Raw genomic sequence first — 26,176 nt, 5'->3', positions numbered from 1 at the left:
TCCCTGCTCCCAACTTGTCCCTCCAAGTCCAACCGCACCCCACCCCAAGCCCACCCCATCCAGCCTTCTTCCAAGTTTGCTGCTGCCAAACAGAGTCCAGTTTTCTTTGCTTGCAGTTCCACTTATTCATTTGCTATTATTAATTTGCAGCAATTGTGGTTTCATTGTCTCTGTTCACTTAGTGGCCCCCCTCAGAGTCTGTGTTTGGTTCCCCCTCCCCACACCCCCACCCCCAAGTTTTTTCTGCTGGTTAGAGTCTTTCTTTTCATTGTTTTTTTTTAAACTTCTGGCTTGTGTTCTCTTGATATATATTGCTTTATATATTTTGCTCCCCTCCTCCTCCTCCTCCCCCTCCTGCCTGCCCCCCCTCCCTCCTCCCAGACCCTAGCCCAGGCCCAGCTCCTCCCCCAACCACCCCATCCAGCCTAATCGCTGCTGCTGCCCGAGTTGTTCCAGTTTCTCCTTTGCTGTTTGTTGTTGCCCCCTCCCCTTCCCCCCAACACCCCTCTGCCACACACTAGCCCCCAACCACACACACCCTCTCTGCTCCCCCCACCCCACCTCTTTTTCTCCTTGCCCCTGACTCTCTCCACTTACCCCAGGCCCCCTACCACACACTAGCCCCCAACCACACACACCCTCTCTGCTCCCCCCACCCCACCTCTTTTTTCTCCTTGCCCCTGACTCTCTCCACTTACCCCAGGCCCCCTGCCACACACTAGCCCCCAACCACACACACCCTCTCTGCTCCCCCCACCCCACCTCTTTTTTCTCCTTGCCCCTGACTCTCTCCACTTACCCCAGGCCCCCTGCCACACACTAGCCCCCAACCACACACACCCTCTATGCTCCCCCCCACCCCACCTCTTTTTTCTCCTTGCCCTTGACTCTCTCCACTTACCCCAGGCCCCCTGTCACACACTAGCCCCCAACCACACACACCCTCTCTGCTCCCCCCACCCCACCTCTTTTTTCTCCTTGCCCCTGACTCTCTCCACTTACCCCAGGCCCCCTGCCACACACTAGCCCCCAACCACACACACCCTCTCTGCTCCCCCCCACCCCACCTCTTTTTCTCCTTGCCCCTGACTCTCTCCACTTACCCCAGGCCCCCTGCCACACACTAGCCCCCAACCACACACACCCTCTCTGCTCCCCCCACCCCACCTCTTTTTCTCCTTGCCCCTGACTCTCTCCACTTACCCCAGGCCCCCTGCCACACACTAGCCCCCATCCATACACATCCTCTCTGCTCCCCCCACCTCTTTGGACCGCTGCTACTGCTGTCCTCCCCCCACACCTGAATCCCCCCTCCCTGCTGCGCTGCGCTCCTCCTCTCTCCTCTTTCTCTCTCTCATCTCTCTTTCTCCTCTCTCTCTCTTTCTTTTCTCTCTCTCTCCTCTCTTTCTCTTTGTCCCTGCCCCCCCTCTCTTTTCTCTCTCTCTTAGTCTTTTCTCTCTCTGCTCCCCTTCACTTTCCACCTCCTCTCCCACAGCTGCAGCCACACACAGTAGCCTACCCACCTGGCGGCTGCCATCGGTTTTTTTTTTCTTTTTATAGTTTTTGGTTGATTTTGTCTCTGCTTCGGGGTGAGTTGAGCGACACAAATAGTGTTGTCTCCTCACTTCTGCCCCTCCATCGTTGTTGAACTACCCCGGTTGCCTGTGTGCCTCGTGCGGCCGCCCTGCTGTGTCCCAGCCCAGGGTGGCTGGCTGGCGGCGGCGAATCCATGACCAGCAGTGAGCGGCAGGAGAAGGACCGGAAGAAGAGGGGTTAGTGCGTGTGCGATTGTGCACCTTTTGTTGCCCCTTTCTCTCCCTAGCTGGCGGTTTTAAATAGGGACACCCCTATTCTGAAATGCATTTGGGTGTGGGGAGGAGGGAGGGAACATTGGAGAGGAGATGTACTGTTGTAACTTGTGTCTTCATGCCCATGCCCAATAAAGAAATTGCTGCTGTGTGTTGCGTTGCATTGCATGCGTCTTGCAGGTGGTTTTTGAACAGGTGCCTTCCAGAGTGCTTCCTTGCCTCTGGGGCAGTCTGAGTGGGGTCCAGGGTTCTGATGCTGCCACTACATGCTGGGCCCATGCCATGCCAGAGTGCTTCCTTGCCTCTGGGGCAGTCTGAGTGGGGTCCAGGGTTCTGATGCTGCCACTACATGCTGGGCCCATGCCATGCCAGAGTGCTTCCTTGCCTCTGGGGCAGTCTGAGTGGGGTCCTGGCTGGGCTCTGATGCCGCCACTACATGCTGGGCCAATACACACGTATGATGATGATCATGATGTTCAATCCATGAGGCTGCCATCAAGTGTTTGCTGCTGCTTGCTTGCCATGGCATTGGGCAGGCAGAGTCACAGAGTGGGTGGGTTCAACCTCTGTGTTGGTGTGACTGGGTTCTGGTTTTGGTTGTGTGCAATTTAGAGTCACTAAATAGGCTGCATTGAGTTTGATGCTCCCCCCACAGGAGCATTACTTGAGAACCACCCCCCAGAACCCACACTTTGTGTTCCAGTTCACTAAATAAGGGTTTCCTCCTTTGATCTGCAGGTTCCCAAGCGTTGACTGCGTCCCTCCCCCACCCCCGGTAGGTGCTGTGCCTTCCCCCCATCCACTCTCCCCCCCAAAAAAAGTTAAAAACTTGCCACCCACACCACAACTACTCCACCCAACTGCCCGTGCCACCCTCCCACACCGGGGTTCCACCCTTTAACCCCCTATTTTTCTAAAAAAAACCCTCCCAGACCCATATCCCCAATTGGCTTGGTGGTTGACTCCCAAATTCAAAAAGGACACCCTCCCCCTCACTTCGATTGGCTTCCCCCCCCATATCAAAAAGTCTTCCTTTCCCCCCAATTGGCTTCCTTTTTTGAAAACAAACTCCCCCCCGCCACCTCCAAATCAGCTGCCTTTTTTTTGGCCCCTAAGCCCCTCCAAATTTTTTTTTTGACCCTGTCTGGCCTTCCTCCTAAAGTCTCCCTCCTTCTGACCTAGCAGCATGTCTGAGCGCCGTGTGGCGGGCAGGGCTCCCTCAAGGCTGGCAGGCAGAGGTGGGAGAGGCCAGGTGCGGGGTGCGCCTGCGGCACGGGGAGGGAGAGGACGCGGGGAGCCTGAGGACACCCCAGTTCTCCCCATTGGAGAATTCTTTGCTCCGGCCCCATCTTTGGTGCGCAGGATTCAGTTCCCCACGCCTGCTGCCGCCAATCGCGGCAGAGGCAGAGGCACCGTTAGGGCTGTGGCGGGTCCCTCCTCGCCGGCGGCACCAGGTGCTGCTGAGCTACCGCCAGTTGTTGAGGTGGAGGAGACTGTGGAGTTGGAAGAGCAGGTAGAGGGCGGTGAGGACCGTGCGGCTGGCAGCGATGCAGCCAGGTTCTCCCTCCCTCTGGGGCCCCTTCCCCCTATCCTTTCACCGCTCAGTGGGGCCCCCCCTCATGAAGCCCGACACTCTGGTGGGGAGCGGTCTGGCGAGGTGGTGGAGGAGAGGCCTGCATCTCCGATGCCAGTTCAGCCGGGCCCTTCCTCCGCTGTGGAGGGCGGAAGGGGCGGGTTGGGTGGCAGCAGTGGGCAGGCAGCGGCGGCCGCCCCCCCCCAGGACTGCAACCACCCTGCGAGAAACGGCCTAGGATGGCGCCCAGGGCGCAGGAGGCCAAGGGCAGTGGTGCATGGGTGCATTTTGAGGTCCCTCAAGATGACCCATTCCACGCCCACTGTGTCCACTGCAGGATGCTTGTCAGCCGTGGAAGGGACCCTGCGCACCTGGGTACGACGCCTATGGGGAGACACCTACAGCGTCACCACCCAGGTCTCAGGGGACAGGCTGGCAGCGCTAGTGCGCCTTGTGCATCTGCCACTAGGGCGGGCAGCGGCAGTGTGCCAGCCAGCAGGCAGGCTACACTGCCCGTCCAGCGGTGGACGCAGTCCTCGGGCAGCCAGCGTATTGTTCGCATGGACCATCATCACCTCACCCGCCTCATAGGGGAGATGATTTCCACCGATGACCAGCCGTTTCAGGTGGTCGAGAACAACGGCTTCTGCCGGATTCTCCAATACCTGGCTCCCGAATACGTCATCCCCTCAAGGACCACGTTCAGCCGGAACGTGGTCCCCTCCCTGTACCGCCGGTGCAGGGAGCTCGTGTCGGCCGAGCTGCGTGCAGCTCCGGCCGGGACAAGCGTGCATTTCACAACTGACCTCTGGACCAGTGTCAGTGGGATGCACGCTTCTTTCCTGGCCCTCACTGCCCACTGGTGGGGACAGGAGAGTGAGGGGACCTCCGCGGGCGATGCTTCCGGGTCCGGCTCGGCTCCCGCTGCACTACGGCACAGGTGGGCCGTCCTGCACGTGGAGACGATGGACACGAGGCACACCGCGGAGGAGGTGGGGGCCGTACTCGACCGCCAGATAGAGGAGTGGATTGGCGGGTGTCCACACCTCTCCCGCGGCTTCATTGTCACCGACAATGGAGCCAACGTTACCGCCGCTGTCGAGACAGTCATGGACTGTGTGAACATACGGTGTATGGCACACACGCTCCATCTGACCATCAGGGACGCCCTTGGCCTTAAGGAGCTGAAGGCGTCCCAGGAGAAGGGGGCCCGCCCCATCCCAGCTGCTGTTGCTGCCACGGCCACGCTTGTGGATAAGTCTCGCAAGCTGGCCGCCCACTTCCACCGCAGCGAGAAGTCCAGGAGACTGCTTCGCCAGAAGCAGGATGACCTTGGCCTTCCTCGCCATCTCATCCCTACGGATGTGGAGACGCGGTGGAACTCCACCTTCCTCCTGTTCCAGCGCCTGTTGGAGCAGGAGAGAGCCCTTGTCACCCTGGCGAGGGACGAGTCCTTGGATGTCTGCGACTTCTCGAACGCAGAGTGGAAGCAGATGTCCGAGGCGGTGTCGGCACTCGAGCCCTTCCAGCTTGCCATGAAGGGCTTGTGTGGCGACACCACTCCCTTGAGCCAGGCGCTGCCCACAGCTGTTGGTCTCGAGAAGCTGATGGGTGGACTCCATATCTCTCTGACCACGCCAGAGGGTCGTGCTCTGGCTGGGAGGCTGAGGTCTGGGGTTGACAAGCGGCTCGTTGATGTGCTGGGAGACAGGGAGGAGTATGTCCTCGCTTGTCTCTGTCACCCAGCCCTCAAGGGCAATGCCGTGAGTGCCGACGAGTTGCCCAGGTGGAAGGGCATCCTGATCGAGAAGGTTAGGGAGGAGGAGGCCGCTAGGGCCCGCAGAGACCAGGGTGTTGGTAGTGGTGCGGGGGCAGCCCTCGCGGCCCAACCCGCACCCAGCAGCAGCATGGGCGGCCAGCCGGCGTCAGCTTCCCCTTCCCCTCCCTCTTCCCAGTCCAGCAGCGCGGCATCCCAGGTGGCGCCATCGCAGCAGCCACTTGCTACCGACTCGAGATCCGCCCAGTGGTTTCAGCGGTTCTGCTATGGCGCCATGCCTGGTATGCGGGAGGCTCGACCTGCCAGGCCCCCCTCCAGTGCTGAGCAATGCGTTGCGCAGTACTTGGAGGAGCCTGTGAAGGGAGACGGCGTGGACTGCGCACAGTTCTGGGCGAGCCGCCACCAAGTCTGGCCGGACATGGCGGTGGTGGCTGTGTGCCTCCTCTCCTGCCCCCCAACCAGTGTCCAGAGCGAGCGGGTGTTTTCACGTGCCGGGGACGTGGTGACACCCTCTCGCTCCCGCTTGGACCCTGGTCTGGTGGAGCAGCTGGTCTTCCTTAAGGTGAACCTCCCCCTGTTGGGCTACCCCAAGCTGGAGTTTGAGCCGGGCGAGTGATTACCGTGGGTTGCCCCATGGTTGGTCACCTGCCTGGCTCGACCTCTGTGCTTATCCCTACCCTCCCCCCTTCCACCTCTAGCTGAGCTGACGTGACAGATGCTGAGCCGTGCCAGCCAGTCGCAGCGTGTAGTGTGCCCACACAGAGATGCAGTTGTAGTAGTAGTTGTAGTGCTGCGACTGGCCAGATGTTTACAATGCCCACGCCCACCTAAAAAGAAACCCAATGCTGACCAGCACAGGCCCTTTATCTATCCACCTGTCAGCATTTGGGGACCTGGCGTGGGCACGGCACACCCCCCCAAAGTAGCACAGCCCACGGAGTACTAGACTTAGCGGCAGCGGCGGGTATACGTTCTAAAATGCAGTGTAGATATGTAAATACTGTATGTAAATAAACATGTAAATAATTTTTTCTTTAAAAACCCCATGTCAAAATCAAGCCTCAAAATTATGCAAAAGAAAGAAAAAAAGGCGACAAAGGGAGAACAAAATGATGAATGCCAAATGAATTGATTTTATTGAAAATGTTACCAGAAATCATGTGTGGGGGGCTTGGTTTACATGGAGAAAATGATTGGGTGATTTTTTCAAATGAAACGAATGAATTATTATCATCTTATGTTCATCTTGATTGTGGTCACTGTTGATGTTGGCTGATGGCAAAAAACCCAAAACCATCAGAATAGCAATGAACTGGCTGCCAACACAACATATTGATTGATAACTGTGCAGGGGGGGAATTGGGTCTGTGTGTGTGTGTGTGTGTGTGTGTGGTGCAGGCTCAGTCTGTCTCTTCCTGTTGTGTGTCTGTCTGTCTGTCTGTGTGAATGGATGCCTAGCACTGTCTCTGTGTGTGGATGCTTTCTGTGTGTAGTGTGGTGTGTGTCTGTCTACATGTTTTTCTTTCCTCCCCCCCATGCCTCCCTCCATCCTTCCCCTCTCATCCTCTCCCCTTCCTCTTCACCACCTTCCATCCTCCCTCCCTTCCAGCCCACCACCGCCTCACCTGCCCCCAACCCCGGTCTGGCAGATGATGAGAGTCTGGTCTCTCCCACCGAAGCACACACGTGAGCACGTGTGTGCACAAATATGTGGCTGACCAACTCTGAGCCGGACCCTCCCCCCTTCAATCCCCTCTACATCCCTCTCCCCCTCCCCTTTCCTCCCCCCTGCCTCCCTCCCGGCCTCCCTCCCCCCTCCTAGCTAGCAGCGCACACATACACACACAAAACACCTGTGGTGGCAAACACCACCAGCACACATGCACTCACACTGGTGCCACCACCTCTGCCTTGGGCCTCTGTGTCCTTGAGCAGATATGTGGTGGTGGACCAGAGAAGCATTTCTTTCCAGCAAGGCAAAAGGCATGCACTCACTGCACACACACACACACACACACACACACACACACACACACACACACGAAGAGGTGAAAAGATGAGAAGAGGCAACTTCTAGAACCAGCAGCAGCAGGTGAGTGTCGTGTAATTGTGTTGCTTCCCAAGGCCACTGCCCATGCTCAATGCTCAGTCTGCTGAAACTAAAGAACTAGCTACAATCACCCTTCCTCACACGCAGCTCAGCTCAGCTGCACAGCACACTGACTAACTAGACACTACAGCTGGTGGTAGAAAAAACAGAAGTCTAGATTCTAGAAGATGTCCTGGTGGATTTTAAACTTTCAAATCTGTGCTAGGATTGCCTCGCCTCCTCCTCCTCCTCCTGCCTGTAATTGTGCCCTCTCCCCTTGCAGTTGCGCCGTCGTGATGGGTTGGTGATGTGCGTGCGCCGTCTACTTAGCTCTCTCCTCCTCATGTTGGCTGGGCTTGCCAGGCACTGGCTGGCATCAGCTGTTGGCTGTGTGCTAGGCTCAGGCTGTGGCACGCGTGACTGGACTGGGAATGTTATTGTAGCGGCAACACTGGTTGTGGTGGTAGCAGTAGTAGCTGTTGCTGTTGCTGGGCTGGTGGCTGCTGGCCTGTGCTGACTCTGCGCACTTGGTCTGGTCTGGTAATTTGGATGCAGATGTAGGGTGTGTGTGCATCATCCATGGGGAGCAGCAGAGCAGAGCAGAGCAGGTTGGCTGGCTTCTGTCTGTCGGGCCTAGTCAGTGGCAGGCACTGAGTGAGGCGGTGGTTTCTTTGGGCGTCACATCACCCATCATGCAGAGCGGCAGGTCTGCTGCTCTGCTGCTCCGCCTCCTGCTTCTCTGTGTGTGCTGCTCTTGTGCTTAGTGTGCTGCTCCGCTGCTGCTGCTGTGCTGGCAGGCAGCACAGCAGTGGCCTTTTTGTTAGATCAGAGAGTGGGTGTTGTCTCTCTGAGTGTCCTCCTCTTACTTGCTTGGATAGGAGTGGTGGTAGTAGGTAGGCATTAAGATGGACTGACTAGGTGTTACGTGTTAGGGCGCCCAGAGAGAGGCGCAAAAAAGATGGGGTGGCAATTGTTGGGTTGCTCCTAGTATTATTGGTGAATTTTTGAAGAAAATTTTTTTTCCATTGGCTAGAATGGGGGTTTGGGGGCTGCCCCAGACCCGCCTCTGTGGGGTGGCAGCACCGCCAAAGTGGGTCCGGGGCCATGGCAAAAATGCCCTCAGTCCCTCCCAGCAATCCCCGTAGAGATAGGAGTGATGGTTCTGTTGTTTTTCTGAGGTGTTCTGAGTGAGTGTGGATTCTGTGATAGCAAATGAGAGTGGATTCATGGTGTCTCATTGGAAATCTCATTAGCTATCATAGAATCTACACTCAGAACACCTCAGAAAAACAACAGAACCATCACTCCTATCTCTCCGGGGATTGCAGGGAGGGACTGAGGGCATTTTTGCCATGGCCCCGGACCCACTTTGGGGGTGCTGCCACCCCACAGAGGCGGGTCTGGGGCAGCCCTAAACCCCCATTCTAGCCAATGGAAAAAAAATTTTCTTCAAAAATTCACCAATAATACTAGGAGCAACCAATTGCCTTGGGATTTTTGGGCTGGAGGACACCCATGGGTGGCTACCACCCACCCCAGCTTTTTTGCCCCTAAGGGCTCCACATTGTGAGTTATGGGCAAGAATTAATTTTTTAAAAAAATTGTAAAAAATCAGAGGAAGGTCCAATCGACTTGAAATTTGGGTGGCAGGTAGAACACAATGTCCCCTTCAAAACCAGCCACTTTTTGTGATCCGAACCAGTTCGAAACTGAACCGGACCGGGGGGGTGGTCCGGCAAAACCAAAACTGAACCTCCCCGGTCCGGTCCGGACCCGGTTCGGACCCGAACCGAACCGGGAGAACCGGTTTTATGCACATCCCTATTGTGCTGCTCATATGGTTGGTGTTTTGTGCAAAGTTTTCTGAAAGAACGATGGTTTTGAATGGAACTCTTTTAAAGTAAAAAATTTCTTGTTTTGAAGTTAAAAATTTGTAGCAGCTGTCTGTTTCTGTTTCAACACCCCATGCTTAGAAGCCTTTCCATCCTGCCTAATTTTGAATGAGACGGAGGTTTGGAAGGCTGTTTTAGTAGACACAACCAGAGGGGGGAAATCCAAAGTTTCCTTGGTGCAACAATGAAGCTTAAGATCACGGGACTGGTTGAGACTGGGCTGTGACAGGTGGTGGCAGCACGGTAAGCTCTGCAACACCTATACACACTTACTTGGGGGACAGTCTGATTGAAACCAGTGGTACTTTATTCTAAGTAGGCATGCATATAATGAATTGCACTATAAAGCCTAAATGCTTACAATCTACAGGTAGGCAGTGATTTACATCAAAATCAAGCTATCCTCTTAACGGCCCTATAGAGATGTCCTACTGACCCAAAACAGAAGCAACATTCCTCGTGGTGGATCATTGATTGCAAACCTCTCCCAGCCAGCATCCTGTGGCTGAACAGAATAGTGACTGCAGGTTTTGCTGCTTAATTCCATTTCTACAAAGGCTGGAGCATAGCTTTTGTTTTTTGTTTTTTTTAAATAGACTCTGGGGATCTGAGCAATCTAATGACAACAATGACAAATATTTTGATTGATTGATTGATTGATTGACTGAGTGCCATCATGTCAGCATTGATATAGATAGAGTCTCTGCAGGCAAATATTTATATACTGCTCTTCAAAGTTCTCAAAGCAGTTTACTTAGGAAAATACATAAATAAGATGAGCTAACCAGGTGCTGGGGAACATGCTTGAAACCTGGTAAATACCTGGAAATCTGGGGAAGATGTCAACCCTATTCTCATTTTGTCTTGAGATACCCAGAGAACAGCAAAGCTTGTGTGGGAGTTAAGAAGGCTTGCACAAGTCTACAGAGCACCAAGCTTGTGCAAGGGTGTGGGAAATTCACCCAGAAATCAAAAGCTATGCTTTTTGTGCACCTTTCCATGCCTGCAAGTGGTTGGGTCAGGGGATGGGCAAGGTGGGCAGTGCAAAGTGAGCAGCTGATAGTGGAGTGCTCTGGTTCTGACCAATGGAGTTACAGAGGTGGCAGCTGTGCAAGGTCTGCACATTCTAAAGGCATTTTTGACTACAGCACAATTGCTGCTGGATCTTCCTGGCAAAATATGGCACCTGGCATTCATAGGAGAAGAATGGCAGTTCAGTCCCCAAATAGCAAGCAAAACCAGTTGGTGAGAAAGCAGCAAAGCAAGAGGCCTTGAGACATCTCTTTAGTATTGAAGAACTTCAAGGATTTATTTAAAGAAAAGGTTACAAACAAATGTGAAAGAGCCTTTAGCTTATTTCAGCTGTAGCTCATGGCTGAAGAGAGACCAAAAACAGACAGCCATCTCTGGGGTGACAAAATGGAGACTAACACTGGAAGAACAAAGAGCGGAGGAGTCCAGCACTTTTATCCATGACCTCCCGCCACCGGTGGTCACTATGAGACATTGCAGCTGAGAGCTAATCCTGCCAGGGCCCTAGCTCCAACAGAAATGTGGCTTTTGTCATCCTAACAGTGACATTGTCCAGTCTACTTTGTCACACTCTCCTAAAGAATTGAGGGACTTTTATATTGAGGAAATGAAACCATGGCCATAGAATTGTTATGCTTACTCAAGACAGACAGAAGAAACTGAGCGCTGCTCCCCCTGCAGGCAATCTTGTGCAAATTCATGGAGGGAGGAGTTTTAAGCGGGGAGGGGAAACCAGCCCTCCACCACAGCTGCATGCACACGTCATCCTTTGCTACCTGCCCAAAGGTGAATTCACAATTGGGAATGAGGTGGACCCTCCGCCCCCTCTACAACCCCATTGGCCAAAAAATGGGGCAGGAGGAGGACGGGGAGAGCATGTTGTGCGAATAGTTCCTGCTTGGAAAAATGTAACACCCTGTAGCCAAACTTCATAACAAATGAGAACATTTACTCCAAACTAGGCATTAAAACATTTATTTCCTTTCATTTGTGCTTTGACTACTATCATACTAAGCCGTGGGATCGTACACCACTTCCTCCCATGCGTAAGCTTGCAGTCTGGAAAGCACCCTGTTCAAGCTGCTTCTATCCTCAGGCTTGAATTTGCCTCAGACAGGAAGGATCTAATGGCTGTATTCAGCTCTTTTATCACAGTGGAGTATCTTGCAAGTTTGCAAGAATTACATTATGCTGCTGAAGGGTGACAGTGATGTCTGAAGTTGAAAGGACCAGTACTGGGCATGTCTTAATGAAAGAAGTGTAAGACTTTCTATGAACCCTAGACAGACATACTCCTTTATTATTGCACTTTATACTAGTTGTACACATCAAGCCTGCAACACAGATTTCAATATGCATATTTGTACTATTTTAACAGATGATTTCAGCAGCTCACTAATACTTTAGCTTGTGCTGCACAATTCATGTAATGCTTAAGCAAGATTGCTTAAGCATTACATTAATTGCGCAGCACAAGCTATAACAAGTTGTAACAATATTACAAGTGGTAGTGCAGCTATGCACCAAAGAATAATATAAGATCCAGTCAGTGGAAGGGAATACAATTGTTACTTCAGACATGGGCAGTTACTGTTGGATTGGATATGGTTCTACAGATTATATATACATAGATTAAGATATGATTTTATTGTAGACTATCTACAAAAAGTATTCATAGTGGGCCACTGAGGAAGACCCAGGAGGATTGATATGTGTATGGCTGATAAGAACCAGAAAAGAATTGGTGTTTGAAAATCAGAATCATACAATGACTCTTCTCTACATATGTGGACTTGTAAATTGTCATCTTGTACCGTGGACAAATTGCTTTGGATTATTGGACCTCTATAAGAATTGTGAAATATTTTACTATTTGATTCAAATTAAGTTTATTAGGATCTGAGACCAGAAAACAAACTGGAACAGAAATAAGAAGGATTGTGATTCAGAGTTACTATTGGGTTTCACAAGAACTTCACTATTTGGGCAGTTTCATTTTAAATTTTGCATGAGAATTCTTATGTGGAAACAATGTTACATGCTATTTTAGAATTTCACTATGTTATATTTTGTGATAATGATTCTTTATTGAAGTATTAAATGAGTATTTCTTAATCTCTTTGGTTCTCAGCTTGGGTACAGTTGTGATTTGGTGAACCCTTCTAGTTCATGTTTCTTGGCTACTGTCTGTGAATAGCTCTTGTTGTTCAAGTACACACCTTTTGAGAGAGTGAACCAAGGTCTCCAAATTGCCCCAAGCAAATAAGGCTGGAGCTTCTTCAGAGATGTGTCCATGCATAGTTCATTGACTCTTCATCTCAAGGCAACAGATTGTTTAGTTGTAATCCTGCTGCCATCAGATGCCTTCACTGTTGGCACTCAGTAGCATCAACAGCCCTCATATCCAGCCAGATACATATGCCATGAGAAATAGATGAAGCAATTAAAGGCTCTTGTGAGCCCAAAGTATAGATGGTGCTTGTTGCATATCAGTCCAGTTCCTTCCAGAAATGTCAGCCTTTTGGGAAATACTGATTGACATTGACTGCATGTACATACCAGTAATGACTGCTTCTAGATCTATCATTTGTAGACTATGTGGCTGGTGAATAGGGCAAAAATGTGACAAAGCTGTATGAACTACTCTCTCAGAAATAAATGGAAAAAATAAACTAAGGTTTTTTCTTCAAGGCTGTGCAATAAGTAGCATAGTACTTTTGAGTGTTTGAAGCACTTTCCAGTTAAATATTTGTAACCATGGCCCACACGATGCACAGTGTTACGGTGGTGTAACATTGAACTGCAGGCCTTCTGAGGAACTGAAAGGCTGTTCAGGACACTGGGGAGATCTGTCCTCCTCATTCAGGCCTGTGGGGAGATCTGCAGAAGCACTGTGTGTACAACCGCTGGACCCTGCCTTTCAAGTCCACAGCAGCCCCACAGAGCAGCGTTGTGCCTTCATAACACTGTGCACCATATCAGTCAACTCTGTGAGTTATATTGTTCACCATTCCAGATGGGGAGCGAGGCTAGGGTGCACTGGCTTGCCTAAGGCCACCTAGTGGATACATGGCAGAGACATGGATTTGAACCAGGGGCTTTTGGATCCACAGCTCAGACTTAGCCACTACCCCACACCAGCTCACACCAATTATTTGATGACATATGATGCATCTGTTTAGGATATTAAAAAACATTATTAGAGTTATGTCCCTTCCGCAGTTTATTGGCTTGTTTGGACAATTTTTTAAATTTATTTATCTAACATTTCTATACCACTCAAAACTTGCATCTCTGGGCGGCTTACAATTAAAATCAATAAAAAGTACAAAAGTTAAATTCATTTAAACATTACAATCATTAACATTATCATTTAAAACTCCACATTCAAAATTATCTATAAATCTAATTAAAAGCCTGGGTGAATATGTCTTGGGTGCCTTTTTAGAAGTTGCCAGAGGTGGGGAAGCTCTTATTTCAACAATAGCAATGCTGCTGCTATGGTATAATCTACAGTGCCTGGGCTGGCTTGGACATAAAGCAGGTCAACACGTAGTCTGCCACCGATGTAGGGCAATAGGAGAGAGGAATGTAGAAGAGCTTTGCATCCCAGCCTGCGGAGTAGCGTGTGCGAGGGTGGCAGGACGTCAGGGCATGTTCCATGCAGTTGGTGACCAGGCAGATGTTGTGGCTGCCTTTCTTGATCATTTGTTGGAAAAACCTGTAAACTGTGTGTGGAAAACATAGTCTGTGCAACAATATAGGAGGCAAGCAAACATTTTTGGTAGCTAATGGAATAAAACAGCCCATGGGTACCTCCCCCAAAAGTCATTCCAAAGAAGAAACACTGAACTGTCCTTGATGCTTCAGAATGGAGATTCCTATGGCAGGACTGGGAGTTCTTGGACTTGGGTTTCTCACCTTCCTGTTAGCCTAGCCCGAGCTAGGTCAGCCTAGCTGAGCCAGGCCGTTCCCAGTGCTGCCTTCCCTCCAAACCCTGCTTTTTACCCATGCCTTTAGCTGAGGTTCAGGGCATGAGTGCATCCTTAAGCCTGGCACACGGGTCATTGTGATTACTTGGGCTGCTTGCAGCCTGAGTGGACACAGATCCAGGTACTTAGAGTGTCTGTCTCCTGGGGGAAGTCCCCAATGCACTCCACACATCATGCGGTGCACTGTGGGACTCCCGGAGGCCAGGACATGCTCCAAATCTCCACCAACATTTAACTATTGTCTGGTGGGGCAGGTAAGTGGTGCAATAAGTAGTGCTCCCCCACCCGTCATGTGAATGCCCTTCCAGAAATGTAACTCACGGGTCTCAAAGTATTGTTGTCCGTAGGATTCTTTGATGTTGCAAGGCACTTGACTCCATATATTCTTAAAATCCTCCACTGCTATTTTTGCAATGTCTGTAATGAAAGTGCCAGGCTCAACAATGCTGACCCAAACCCCAAAATGGTGGAGCTGCCGCCTGCATTGGAACCAAAGAGAACAAGAAACCAGTCACCTTCTATGGATCAATCATAATCATCCTGATGCATTATTGATTTTTAAATAGTACCACTGAGGATTCTAGCTCTCGGATCTTCTGGCCCTCCTGATCCCTTTCCTTATTTTATTTTATTTTATTTATTAGATTTATATATACCCTTCCAAAATGGCCCAGGGTAGTTTACCAAAAGTTAAAAAACACAATTAAAACAGGTTAACAGTTAAAATCAAACTACAAAACAGAATAAAATGAATTAAACAATTCAAACAGCTTAAAAAAAAACCCTGGAAAATCAGGGCAGCAATTTAAAACAGTTTTCCAGTCATTTACAAACCCTGGTTTTAAAGTTTATATGCTAGAAACTGTTTCTCAAAGGAGCAGATGTACCTCCTGTAAAAGCAAGAGAAAGCCCAACTGAGTTTTTCTTACATGTATATACCACCCCATACATGAGAGTCCATGGGCAGTTGTTACAAAGACTGTAAGTTGATAGTATGAAGGCTTTCTTGTAGAAAACATGGCAAGAACAAACTCCCTTCTTTCCAGCTATCCAGAGTCAGCACTAGGTTGCTCTGTGCCCTCACTGCCCCATGGACAAAATAGGACCCTGCACAGCTTCTCCCCTTCCCGCCCTTGGAGAATGAGAAAAAAGGAGCTGTTAGAACAAAGGACTTGGCCACACTTGAAGGGGAAGAAGAACTGCTGCTGAAGCTAGTGAAGGATGTGGCAGTGGCAGCTCATCAGAAGAAGAGTTGGTCTTGCTTAGCCCTTTGTTGGCAGCTCCTCCACCTCCACCCATCAGCCAGTGGCAGCGTCCCCCAGGCCTTTGTGCTATCTCATCACCTGCAGGATGCTCCCATTGGCTGGTGGGTGATGCCCAGCAGCAGCATTGATGTGCCAGACATTTCTCAGTATTGCTGCCACTGAAACGGCCAGGTCGATGGGTATAGACTTTCGGGCCCATGCACAGCCTGGCCCACCAATGAGTTTGGCCCTGCCCCATCTCCTCAATTTGCTTATTATGTATTTCTATGAACATGCATACATAAGAACAGCCCTGCTGGATCAGGCCCGTGGCCCATCTAGTCCAGCATCCTGTTTCACACTGTGGTGCACATTCCTCATTCACTACTCAATAAGTTTCTCCAATGGGCTTTAAACATTTTTTTAAAGTTGATATAATAAACTAAATGGCACTTTAACACAACTGATGAATTGCGGAGGCTGAGTGAGTGACAGAACTGCCACCATGTGTGGGCTGTGGGGGGAGTGCCGCTTCAGCAGAAGCTCCCTGAAGAGGAGGTCACTCCAGCAGGGATCTGAGTCTTTACTTTTCAAGGTTCTGCTTGCAACTCCCCTGGCACCATCTCAAACTGTCCAACAAGTTTGCAGTTTGACCGAATCAGTTTGCCGGACTGCAAATTCCGGCAAACGTGGAATTTGGACCACTATTTATTTATTTATTTATTTATTTATTTATTTATTTATTTATTTATTTATTAATTATTTAACCACCCAAACTTTCATCTCTGGGTGGTTAACAAGGACATAAAAATAATTAAAACCAATATAAAAGGTTAAAACAGTTTAACAATTTAAAAACAGTATAAATTTAAAACAGTATAAAATTAAAACTACAAATTTAAAAAGCTGAAAAAGCTTTGGTGAAGAGATGGGTCTTCAGATTTATTTATTTTTAAGTCAGAGATGGGGAGGATTGCATCTCAGCAGGGAGCGCATTCCACAATCACGGGGCAGCAATCAAGAAGGCCCGTCTCCGTGTGCCCATCAGACGAGCTGGCGGTAACTGGAAATGGACCTCCTCAAGTGACCTCAGTGGGCGGTGGGGAACATAACGAGGAAGGCGTTCTCTTAGATACCCAGGGCCTAAGCCATTTAGGTCTTTATAAGTTATAACTAGCACTTTGTATTCTGCCCAGAAACCAATTGGCAGCCAATGTAGCTCCATCAGCAAGGGTCTAATGTGGTCTCTCCGAGATGACCCGGAGACCAACCAGGCTACCGCATTCTGAACCAACTGAAGTTTCCAGACCATGTACAAAGGCAGCCCCACGTAGAGCGCATTACAGAAGTCCAGTCTGGCGGTTACCCACAAATGTACCACTGTTTTGGGGTCATTGATCTCAAGAAACAGATGCAGCTGGCGTATCAGCTGAAGCTGATAAAAAGCATTCCTGGCCACCACCTAAACCTGAGAAACCAGGGAGAGGTGTGGATCCAGAAGTACTCCCAGATTCCTGTTCCTTTTGAGGAAGTGTGACCCCATCTAGAACAGGTAGGTCAAAATGGTCTCTGGAGTTCTGACCCCGCACAACAAGTACCTCCGTCTTATCTGGGTTCAGCTTCAGTTTATTCTCCCTCATCCAGCCCATTACTGCTTCCAGGCAGGCATTCAGGGAAGATATGCCATCACCTAAAGAAGTTGACATGGAGAAATAGATCTGGGTGTCATCAACGTACTGATAACACCCGGCTCCAAATCCCCAGATGATCTCTCCCAGCGATTTCATGTAGATATTAAAAAGCATTGGAGACAATATGGAGCCCTGAGGGACCCCATATAAAAGCTCAAGTTTTGAAGAGCAACAGTCTCCAAGTGATAAAATCTGGAATCTGCCTGAGGGATAGGAGCAGAACCACCGCAAAGCAGTGCCTCCTACACCCAACTCCTTCAGACGTTCCAGAAGGATACTATGGTCGACAGTATCGAAAGCCACCGAGAGATCCAAAAGGACCAACAGAGTCACACTTCCTCCACCAAGTCCTAATTGGAGATCATCTATCAGACTGACCAAGGCAGTCTCCACCCCGTAGCCCGCCCAAAAACCAGTTTGAAATGGGTCTAGATAATCAGTTTCTTCCAAGACCACCAGGAGCTGGGAGGCCACCACCTTCTCAATCACCTTACCCAACCATGGGAGGTTGGAGACAGGCCTGTAGTTATTAAACTCTGAGAGATCCAAGACAGACTTCTTAAGAATAGGTCTAATGATTGCCTCCTTGAGACAAGGAGGCATCCTGCCTTCCCTCAGAAAAGCATTTATGATTTCCACCAGGCCTCCTCGAACATCCTCCCTGCTAGATAGAACAAGCCATGTCGGACAAGGGTCAAGAGAACAAGTGGTAGGCTTCACTGCTCCAAGCAGCTTGTCCACATCCTCAGGAGTCACAAACTGAAACCGATCCAGTCGAAACACATAAGAGGAGTTGTCGGACACCTCCAATTCAGACATTGAATTAATTGTGGAGTCTCTGTCTAAGTTGGCCCGAACCCAAGAGATTTTATCTGCGAAAAATTTTTTAAACACCTCACAGCGGGTAACTGATGACTCCAAATTCTGGTTCAGGGGAGTTGGGGCTGATACTAGTCCCCACACAACCCTGAACAACTCCACTGGACACAAGTTCACAGAAGCAATATGGGCAGAAAAGAACTGCTTCTTTGCCACACGTATCACCTGAACACAGATCTTTAAATGTGCTCTATGACATAGTCTGTCGGATTAAAGTCGAGTCTTTTTCCACTTGCGCTCCGGCCACCTACCTTGCCACTTCAGTCCCTGTAGATCTTCCGTATACCAAGGGGTCAGTTTTGAAGCAGGTCGGAGGGGATGCTTAGGAACAATCTTGTCTACTGCCCTGGTGAGCAAGTTGTTCCAATTCTCAACCAGGGCATCAAAAGGGTCACCATAAAAGCCAACATTTAATCCCTCCAAGGCTTCTTGGAATCTTACTGGATCCAATAACCTTTTCAGGTGGACCATTCTAATTGGCTCCTCGCCCCTGCCGAGGTGGGAAGTGGTTGTAAGTCCAACCTTAACCATATGGTGGTCTGTCCATGACAATGGAGAAATCACAGGAGTCCCTACCCACAGAACACCACCCTGATCAGAGTAAAAGACCAGATCGAGCATGTAACCTGCAATATGCGTCGGTCCAGAGACCACTTGGGATAGGCCCATGGTTGTCATGGCCGCTATGAACTCCTGAGCTGCCCTGGACAAATTGGTCCCGAAATGAACACTGAAGTTCCCCAGCACCAAAAGTCTGTGAGACTCCAACGTGAATTCTGCAACCATGTCCGTGAGCTCAGTAAGGGATTCCATCGGGCAGCAGGGCGATCGGTACACCAACAGCGTGTGGCCCAGGGGTCGGTGTGGATTTCCACCCGAGCAGTGATGGTGGCAGGGGGGTGGGGTGTTGTTGTTTTTTTTAACCAACAACACCCAAGTTTTGGAGTGGCCTGTGGGCCCAGTGGGAAGGCCTTTGTGGCATCTAGGGGGTTGGGGCACTTCCCCTCCCCGCCACGGGCAAGTACATGGCTCTTTGGGCATACAGGTGGGTAGGCTTCCCCCACTTTGCCTCTACAGGCCACTTCGCTGGGGTTGCAAGGCCTTTTTTAGGCCTCTATCCCTAGTCAGTCCTGTGTGGGCTTGTCTGCTGGGTGGTGTCAGCATTTAGTGGCCAGGTCTTTCATTTTGGAAACAGGTCCTCAGGCCTGGGATTTGCTTGTGTGCTACACCTGAGAGGCCCCTGGCCTGTGCTTTTCTAGGTTTGGGGGGCCTGTGCTACACTGATGGGCCCCGAAAAGGCCAAGGGGGAAACGTGTGGGGCACCTGTCCGGCCTTGGCCGAGGCCTGATTCTTCATCAGAGGATGACTGGGACATGGGCGCTTATTGCGCACCTTGAAGTTCTTGAGAAAGAAAAACAGGGGGCGGCTAAGGAAAAAGAGAAAGGGGCAGGGGCATAACTACCAATAGGCAAGGAAAGACAGTCATCTTGGGGCCCCCCAGAGGCATGTCACATGACTCTTCACCCACCCATGTTGCACCCCCTATGAATTATGTTGAGTCTCTTGGAGATTGGCAGTAGCAGAGAGTTAAAAAACTAGATTCAATGTGAACTAGACATTCACTGTATTCATAATGAGGATGTGAGTGTGAGTGCACTATATATTGTGAAGTGTGTTTGTGTGTGTATATCAGTGAGGGGCCCATTTTAAAATCTTGTCTCTGGGCCCACTCCAATCTTGCTACTCCCTGGAAAGGTGGACCATCTGGCATTCCTGCTGAGCATAAGAGGGTCACCAGGGGGGCTAAGAAAGCCAAACTCATGCAGTCCCTGTCTGCCAGGCTGGATGTTTTAGAGTCATGAGGGCAGCAGCCGGTCCAGACATTGGTGGACTTAACTTTGGACAACACCAGTCCTGCGCCTGCGTTGGAATCATCTGGCAACGATGGTCACACTCTGGACAGGCAGGGGTCTGGTAGGTCCTTGCACCACACTTGGCCTTGGGGAATGCCGCCCATGGCACCTATATATAGCCCATACAGGTGGCACCCAGGCATGTATGGCCCTTCACTCCCTTATGGGGCATGTGCACAGGTCTGGCAAGGTGGTGTAGCCCCTTTGGTTGGAGCCCCACCAGCAGTTCCTTATGGAGCTGCAGAGGCTCCTGGAACACAGCCCCCTTATCCACCGTGTGATACCTCCCTCCCCTTGGGTGACCATTTGTTGCCTGCTGTTAAGGAACACATTTGGTGTGGGGAATCTGTTGATATCTTTCAATTATTATTCAGGGAACCCGAGCCGGTAGTGAAGGATGGGGAACAAAAAAGGGAGGAGGAGAAGTCAAAATGCAAGCTGGTGGAACACAACTGGGCTAATTGGCTGTCAGCATACATGGTCTATATGGGCGTTATGCTGCAGGTGCACACGTCCAAGGGCCCCGCTCTCGTTAAATACATGGACATTATATACCAGGGGTACATGGATTTTATGGGGAATGCCTGGGAGTGGTACAATCATTCCTTCAGGCACAGGGCAGCATTGAACCCTGCTATCCCCTGGGTTAGGCAACATCAGGAGCTTTGGCTTCTTATCATGACCTCCTCGAGGCCCATTCAAGGGGAGCGTGCTGACGGCAGCCATTTGATATCTAAGACTCCTGCAACTCTGTCCCCTGGGCCTGTCGCTGCACAGGGTGTTCAAAGTACCCTGCCATGCTGGGCATTTAATACCAGTGGAAAATGCAGTCGATCACCCTGCCGCTTCCAGCACGGGTGTGGCTTCCGCGGCGGAAAGCATGCCAGCCTCCACTGCCAGCACATCAAAGGCTTCAGGGGCGGCCTTAGAGACCCACCAGTTGGTGGCCAGAAGGCTGGGGGTGCTCCACAAGGGGGATCCCATGGAAAAGGGCCTCAGCCCAATTAGGATCCCAGTTTTTTCCCACCTCCTGGAAGAGTACCCCCTTTAGGACCAGGTGGCTTATTTGTGGGAGGGTTTCAACTTTGGTTTTCACATCCCTTATGTTGGTCTGAGAAAGCATTGTCCAGCCCCAAATCTGAAGTCCGTCCTGGGGATGGAAATGGTGGTGCTCAAAAAGATTCGCAAGGAAGTAGCCTTGGGACATGTTCTTGGCCCTTTTGAAGAGCCGCCCATGCTGGACTTTCACATCACCCCACTGGGGGTAGTGCCCAAGAAGGCACCGGGCGAGTATAGATTGATTCACCACCTTTATTTCCCACACGGCGCTTCAGTGAATGATGGGATCCCAGCAGAGCTCTGCTCTGTGAAGTACACCTTATTTAATCAGGCGGTTAGGGTGGTCCGTTCATGTGGGCCCGGCGTGCTTTTGGCAAAATGCGACATAGAGTCTGCATTTCGCCTGTTCCCAGTTCACCCCGCCGATTTTAACCTATTGGGTTTTGCGTTTGAGGGCCAGTATTGCATTGATCACACCCTGCCCATGTTTTGTCTCGTGCACAGCCTTCGAAGCATTTAGTTCCATATTGGAATGGGCGCTTTGCTGGAGGGCTGGGTTGGTAATGACAGCTCACTTTTTAGATGACTTCCTTTTCTTAGGAAGGGCAGGGACCAGGCGATGTAGGCGCCTCCTAGATGGTTTCCAAGCTCACTTTGCTCGGAGCTGGGTGTCCCATTAGTGAAGGATAAAACTGAAGGACCCTCCACCATCCTTACCTTCTTAGGAATCGAGCTGGACACTCAATACGGAAGCTCTAGGCTCCCACAGGCGAAACTCAAGACCTTGAGGGCATTGTTGCAGGCCTGTCGCCAGGCGCAAGGTCACATTAAAGCAGCTACAGCAGCTTATTAGACATCTAAATTTTGCATGCCGGGTAGTAGTGCCCAGCCACCCCTTCTTACGTCGGCTCTGTGATGCCACTAGCGAAGTTAGGAGTTGGCACCATAGCATTAGGGTGACTGCTCCTATGCGGGCTGATCTGGAGTTATGGGCATCCTTTCTGGACTCCGATAATGGTGTCTCCTTCTGGGGGGATTCCCTTCTGTTAGAGGCTGAGCTTCAGGTCCAATCGGATGCTGTGAGTGGCCTGGGTTTTGGCGTCTATTTTCATGGGCACTGGTGTGCTGAAAGGTGGCCAGATGCCTGGGTAGATGGGGATATTACCAGGGATTTAACATTCCTGGAATTCTTCCCAATTGTAGTAGCTATACACATATGGGCTGACCTGTTTAAAAACAAGACCATGTGCTTCTGGTGTGATAACCAGGCCATGGTCCAGGTCATCAACCGGCAGACGTCTAGGTCCCCTAGGGTTATGACCTTGGTGAGGGTCTTTGTAATGGCATGTTTAACTAATAACATCATGTTTGTAGCCTGCTATGTGCCTGGTGTCCAGAACAGCTTGTCGGATGCGCTGTCTCGTTTCCAGGTGCAGCACTTGCATCAGTTGGCACCAGAGGTGGAGTCGGAGCCTGAAAAGATGCCCCCTTGGCTGTGGAGCCTTGGTGCTTAGAAGCGCAGAGAACTGTTTGGGTCTCTTTGGCTCCCAACACTAGGGCAGCATATGGTAGACAGTTCAGGGCCTTCCAGGAGTTTAGGTTCTAGGAAGGAGTGGCTCAGGTATGGCCTTCACCCGCTGAACACCTGATGCAGTTCTTGGTTCACCTTAAGGGTAAGGGGTTATCTCCCAGGGCCCTGGCAGGTTACCTAGCAGCCATTGCTTTCCACGCTAAAGCTCAGGGTTTTTGTGACACCACAGGGGACTTTAGAGTAAGAAGGATGCTGGAGGTCTGGGCCCGGGAGTGTCCGGTACAGGCAGACCGTCGTATGCCCCTTATGCCCACAGCTGTTCAGGGTGCCCTGGAACGCTTCTCGTCCATCTGCCAGTCCCCCTATGAGGCTGCACTCTTCTGTGCGGAAGATGTTGACTTGGGACCGGCCTCAGAGCAGCTGCGCCTTCGGTTTTCCAAGACCAATCAGAAGGGCAGGGAGCAGCTAGTTTCGCTATACCTGGCTAGCAACGTACTCTTGTGCCCTGTGCAGGCATTAACATCTTAGGCAGTCCTCCAGGGGTCCACAAGCAGGTGCCTGTTCGTGCACGCACATGGACGGCCCCTTTCTCAGTATCAGTTCTGGGCGGTGGTGCAGCGAGTCCTGGCAGTGGCAGGGGTCCCCACGGAGCACTTGTCCCTGCACTCATTCTGTATTGGAGCAGCTTCGGCGTCCTCCCGATTGCATCTCTTGGGCGAGGCTATTGAGTGCATTGGGCATTGTCAGTCAGCCACATATAAGAAGTATGTGTGCTAAGGACTGGGCTGCAGTCACTGGTTGTTTTCTCCTTTCAGGCACAGTGCGACGTGCTGAGAGGGCACGGGTCCTCATCCTGGGTCATTTGATTGCGTTCTGGGCCCGTAGAGCTGCATGTGGGGTTCAGCCTGGAACACAACTGGGACTCAGGAAATGGGCATCTCCTGGATTGGTCGTCGGGGCATGGTCATTGCCCAGTTTTTGCCTTGGCTGCAGGAATTCCTGGTGACTAATCCACCACCCAATATCATCGTGGTGCACCTGGGAGAAAATGATTTAGCTATGCAGTCAGGGTTTTCCATCCTCTGTAACATGCAGAGGGACATTGCACAGGTTTTGGACTGGTTTCCAGGGATCTCAGTGATCTGGTCCGCCATGCTGCAATGCAGGGTTTGGAGGGGGCCAGGGACCCCTATTGGATTGACAGGGCCCACAGAAAAGTTAATGCCCAAATGGCACGTTTTGTAGGGGCCCATGGGGGTGGTTTTGTGGCACACCTAGACATCGTTTTCTCGGCACCTGGTTTGTAAAGAGGGGATGGAGTTCATCTTTCATCCAGTGGGACGAGGTCGTTTCTTAGAGACCTGGAACATGGATTGGCTGCTTTTTTGCGAGGTTGGTTGGGCAGTTGGGGGCTAACTAGGCTAACCCCCACTATGGCAGGTACAGTACAGTCGGGAATAACTTTGCTGGCTGGTGAACACCTTCAGGTAAGCGTTCGGCCATAGGTTGGCCAGGGCAACTCTCTAGAGACTGCACGGCTCAGGGAGATCAGCCCTTGACCGATCTACACTGTCAGGCTAAGCTCCCTGGAATCGCTGGATGGCTACCGGGGTGTGTGTGTGCGGCTATGGCAGAGTCCTGGCACTAGGCCGGCTAGGATAGGCAGCCCCTGTTTTAGAGCACTGGGGCTGCCTGGAGCCCAGGTGTATTGCCCTATGCCATAGGCTAGGCATGCCCTGTTGGCGCATGCCTATTGATACCACACTGTATGGGGTGGAGAGCCAATCCCTGCTCTTTTTAATTCTGTTGTTCTGAAGTTAAATAAATCATGGCCCTAATTTATACCAATACCTTGTGTCTCGTGTCTTCTTGGGTGCTGGGCAAATTCACTTGACATTCTCTGCCCATTTGTAACCTACATTTGAAGTTCGGTGGGCTGTCTGAACCCATTCATAATTTCTTTTCAGAGTTATTTTGTAAAAGAAGAATTGATTCATGCACTTGTGCTGGGTACAAGACATAAATGTGAGATTCAAAAGATCCAATTATTTGTACGTCTTCAGTTGTGTTGTAGAAAAGGAGATGTTTAATTTACCAAGAAATGCTTAGTATATATTTACTGGAAGTTATTTTACAGTAGTTCTTAACTTAGGTCTTCCTCTTTAATATAATCCAAACAATCTTCCACTTCATGAGTTGACAAGACAACAGTTTTTGTTTATGACTAATATAACTTAGCTGGAAAACCCCACCAATACCTAATTCTTTCTTGTAATTTTTAAACCACTCAACTAAATTCTTTTCTCTTCCATAATGTTCTAGGGGATATCTGACAGTTTAATAATTTTTCTCCATTAATTTCAAGCCCTGGATTTTGCCTTATAATATTCCAAACTAATGGCTTTATAATTTACTCAAAATTTTACTAACACATCTCTTGATTGTTTTATTTTTTCCAAGTATTTTAGCAATTTTTGCATTAATTCTATAGACAGATTTGAGATATATTTGTTCTTCACTGCTTATAACCAAAATATGTGCAACTTGCTGTTCCATAAACATTAAATTTCCTTTTTCTGCACCCTCCAGTATCCTTCTAAAAATCAGATATGTCCATCTTATTTTCATTTTGATCCAATAGCTGTTCCAGTCTGAGTATCCTTTCATTTATGTCCTTAAATCCATACATGTGTTTCTACTCTCATCTTAAGATCACTTTCAAATTCTGATTGTGCTTGAACCAATTGTTTAACTCTCTCATTTAAAATTTTATTGTCAATTTCGCTTAATTTTGTTTCTAATGTTTTAACTGTCTGATCTAATTTCAGTTTTAAATGCATCCAGTTCTGCTCTCAATACAGATGTAAACTCTTCCGGTGCCATGTTTCCAATGCCTCAGTATTCTGTTTCCCACTAGTTTTTGTTGTCTCCTTTTTCTGTATGAATTGTGTTATACATTTTTGACCTCATTACTGTACCCTATACAAGTCTCACTCAAGGGAAACAAAATAGGCTACACATATTTAAGAAATGTTCTTAGTAACTTATTTACCAAGAAATAAAAAATTTCAGTGCCGTTTAGGACTCCATCTGGGTCCATATCTCATTCCTTCAAAGCAGCTAAATGGGTTACTTTAATCAAGCAAAAGCAACATCACTTAACCAAGCAAAAGAGAAAGCCATAGGGCTGGTATTTTACCTCAGGTTGTCAGAGAAGGCTTCCACACCATACTTGGCTGGGCAGTAACCTCCTCCAAAGCACGCGAGTCTCCCCATCACACTGGCCACATTGACCACCCTCCCTCTGGCTTTTTTCACCAGAGGTAGCATGTGCAGCGTCACGTCAATCACCCCAAGCAGGTTGACATTTATCACCTTGGCAAAGTCATCCTTAGTCAGCCAATCATCAGGAGCTGCTGGAGAACCAATGCCTGCATTGTTCACCAAGCCCCAGAGTCCTGTGTGAGGAGAGAAGATACTTAGAAAATGTTATGCTAAAAACTAGAGATTTTCTGTTTTGTGTAGTGTCTATAAGGCCACATAGCTTTGTGGTCCCTACCAAATGCAGATATACATTCAAGAATCAAAAACGTTTCAGTGTAAGTTCTACCTTAACTTTCACAAAACTGAAGAATGAAGAAGGTACTATCTCACATGTGTTGCTCTGAGAACTTATCATTCATTCATTCATTCATT

At 49.9% G+C, this 26,176-nt stretch overlaps 1 protein-coding gene and 1 long non-coding RNA gene across 5 annotated transcripts in view; one reads left to right on the top strand and one right to left on the bottom strand.

The window, feature by feature from the left end:
* Positions 1-26,176, top strand: part of LOC128346635 (uncharacterized) — a 74,486-nt gene that overhangs the window by 1,456 nt on the left and 46,854 nt on the right. The gene's annotated exons all lie outside the window — the stretch shown is intronic.
* LOC128346634 (17-beta-hydroxysteroid dehydrogenase type 6-like) overlaps positions 11,131-26,176 on the bottom strand; it is a 41,626-nt gene continuing 26,580 nt past the window's right edge. For all 4 annotated transcript variants that reach the window (XM_053300128.1, XM_053300127.1, XM_053300126.1 and 1 more), the window contains exons 3-5: positions 25,680-25,938; positions 14,485-14,642; positions 11,131-13,899 (exon numbers count right to left, since the gene is read on the bottom strand). In XM_053300128.1, coding sequence (XP_053156103.1) covers positions 13,682-13,899; positions 14,485-14,642; positions 25,680-25,938 — 635 coding nt within the window. In that variant the 3' untranslated portion in view covers positions 11,131-13,681. The remainder of the gene's footprint in view (positions 13,900-14,484; positions 14,643-25,679; positions 25,939-26,176) is intronic.

The sequence above is a fragment of the Hemicordylus capensis genome, chromosome 2 (assembly GCF_027244095.1).
Source record: "Hemicordylus capensis ecotype Gifberg chromosome 2, rHemCap1.1.pri, whole genome shotgun sequence".
Classification (NCBI taxonomy): Eukaryota; Metazoa; Chordata; class Lepidosauria; order Squamata; family Cordylidae; genus Hemicordylus; species Hemicordylus capensis.
The sequence above is the reverse complement of the archived record's forward strand: the minus strand, read 5'-3'. Positions and strand labels throughout refer to the sequence as shown.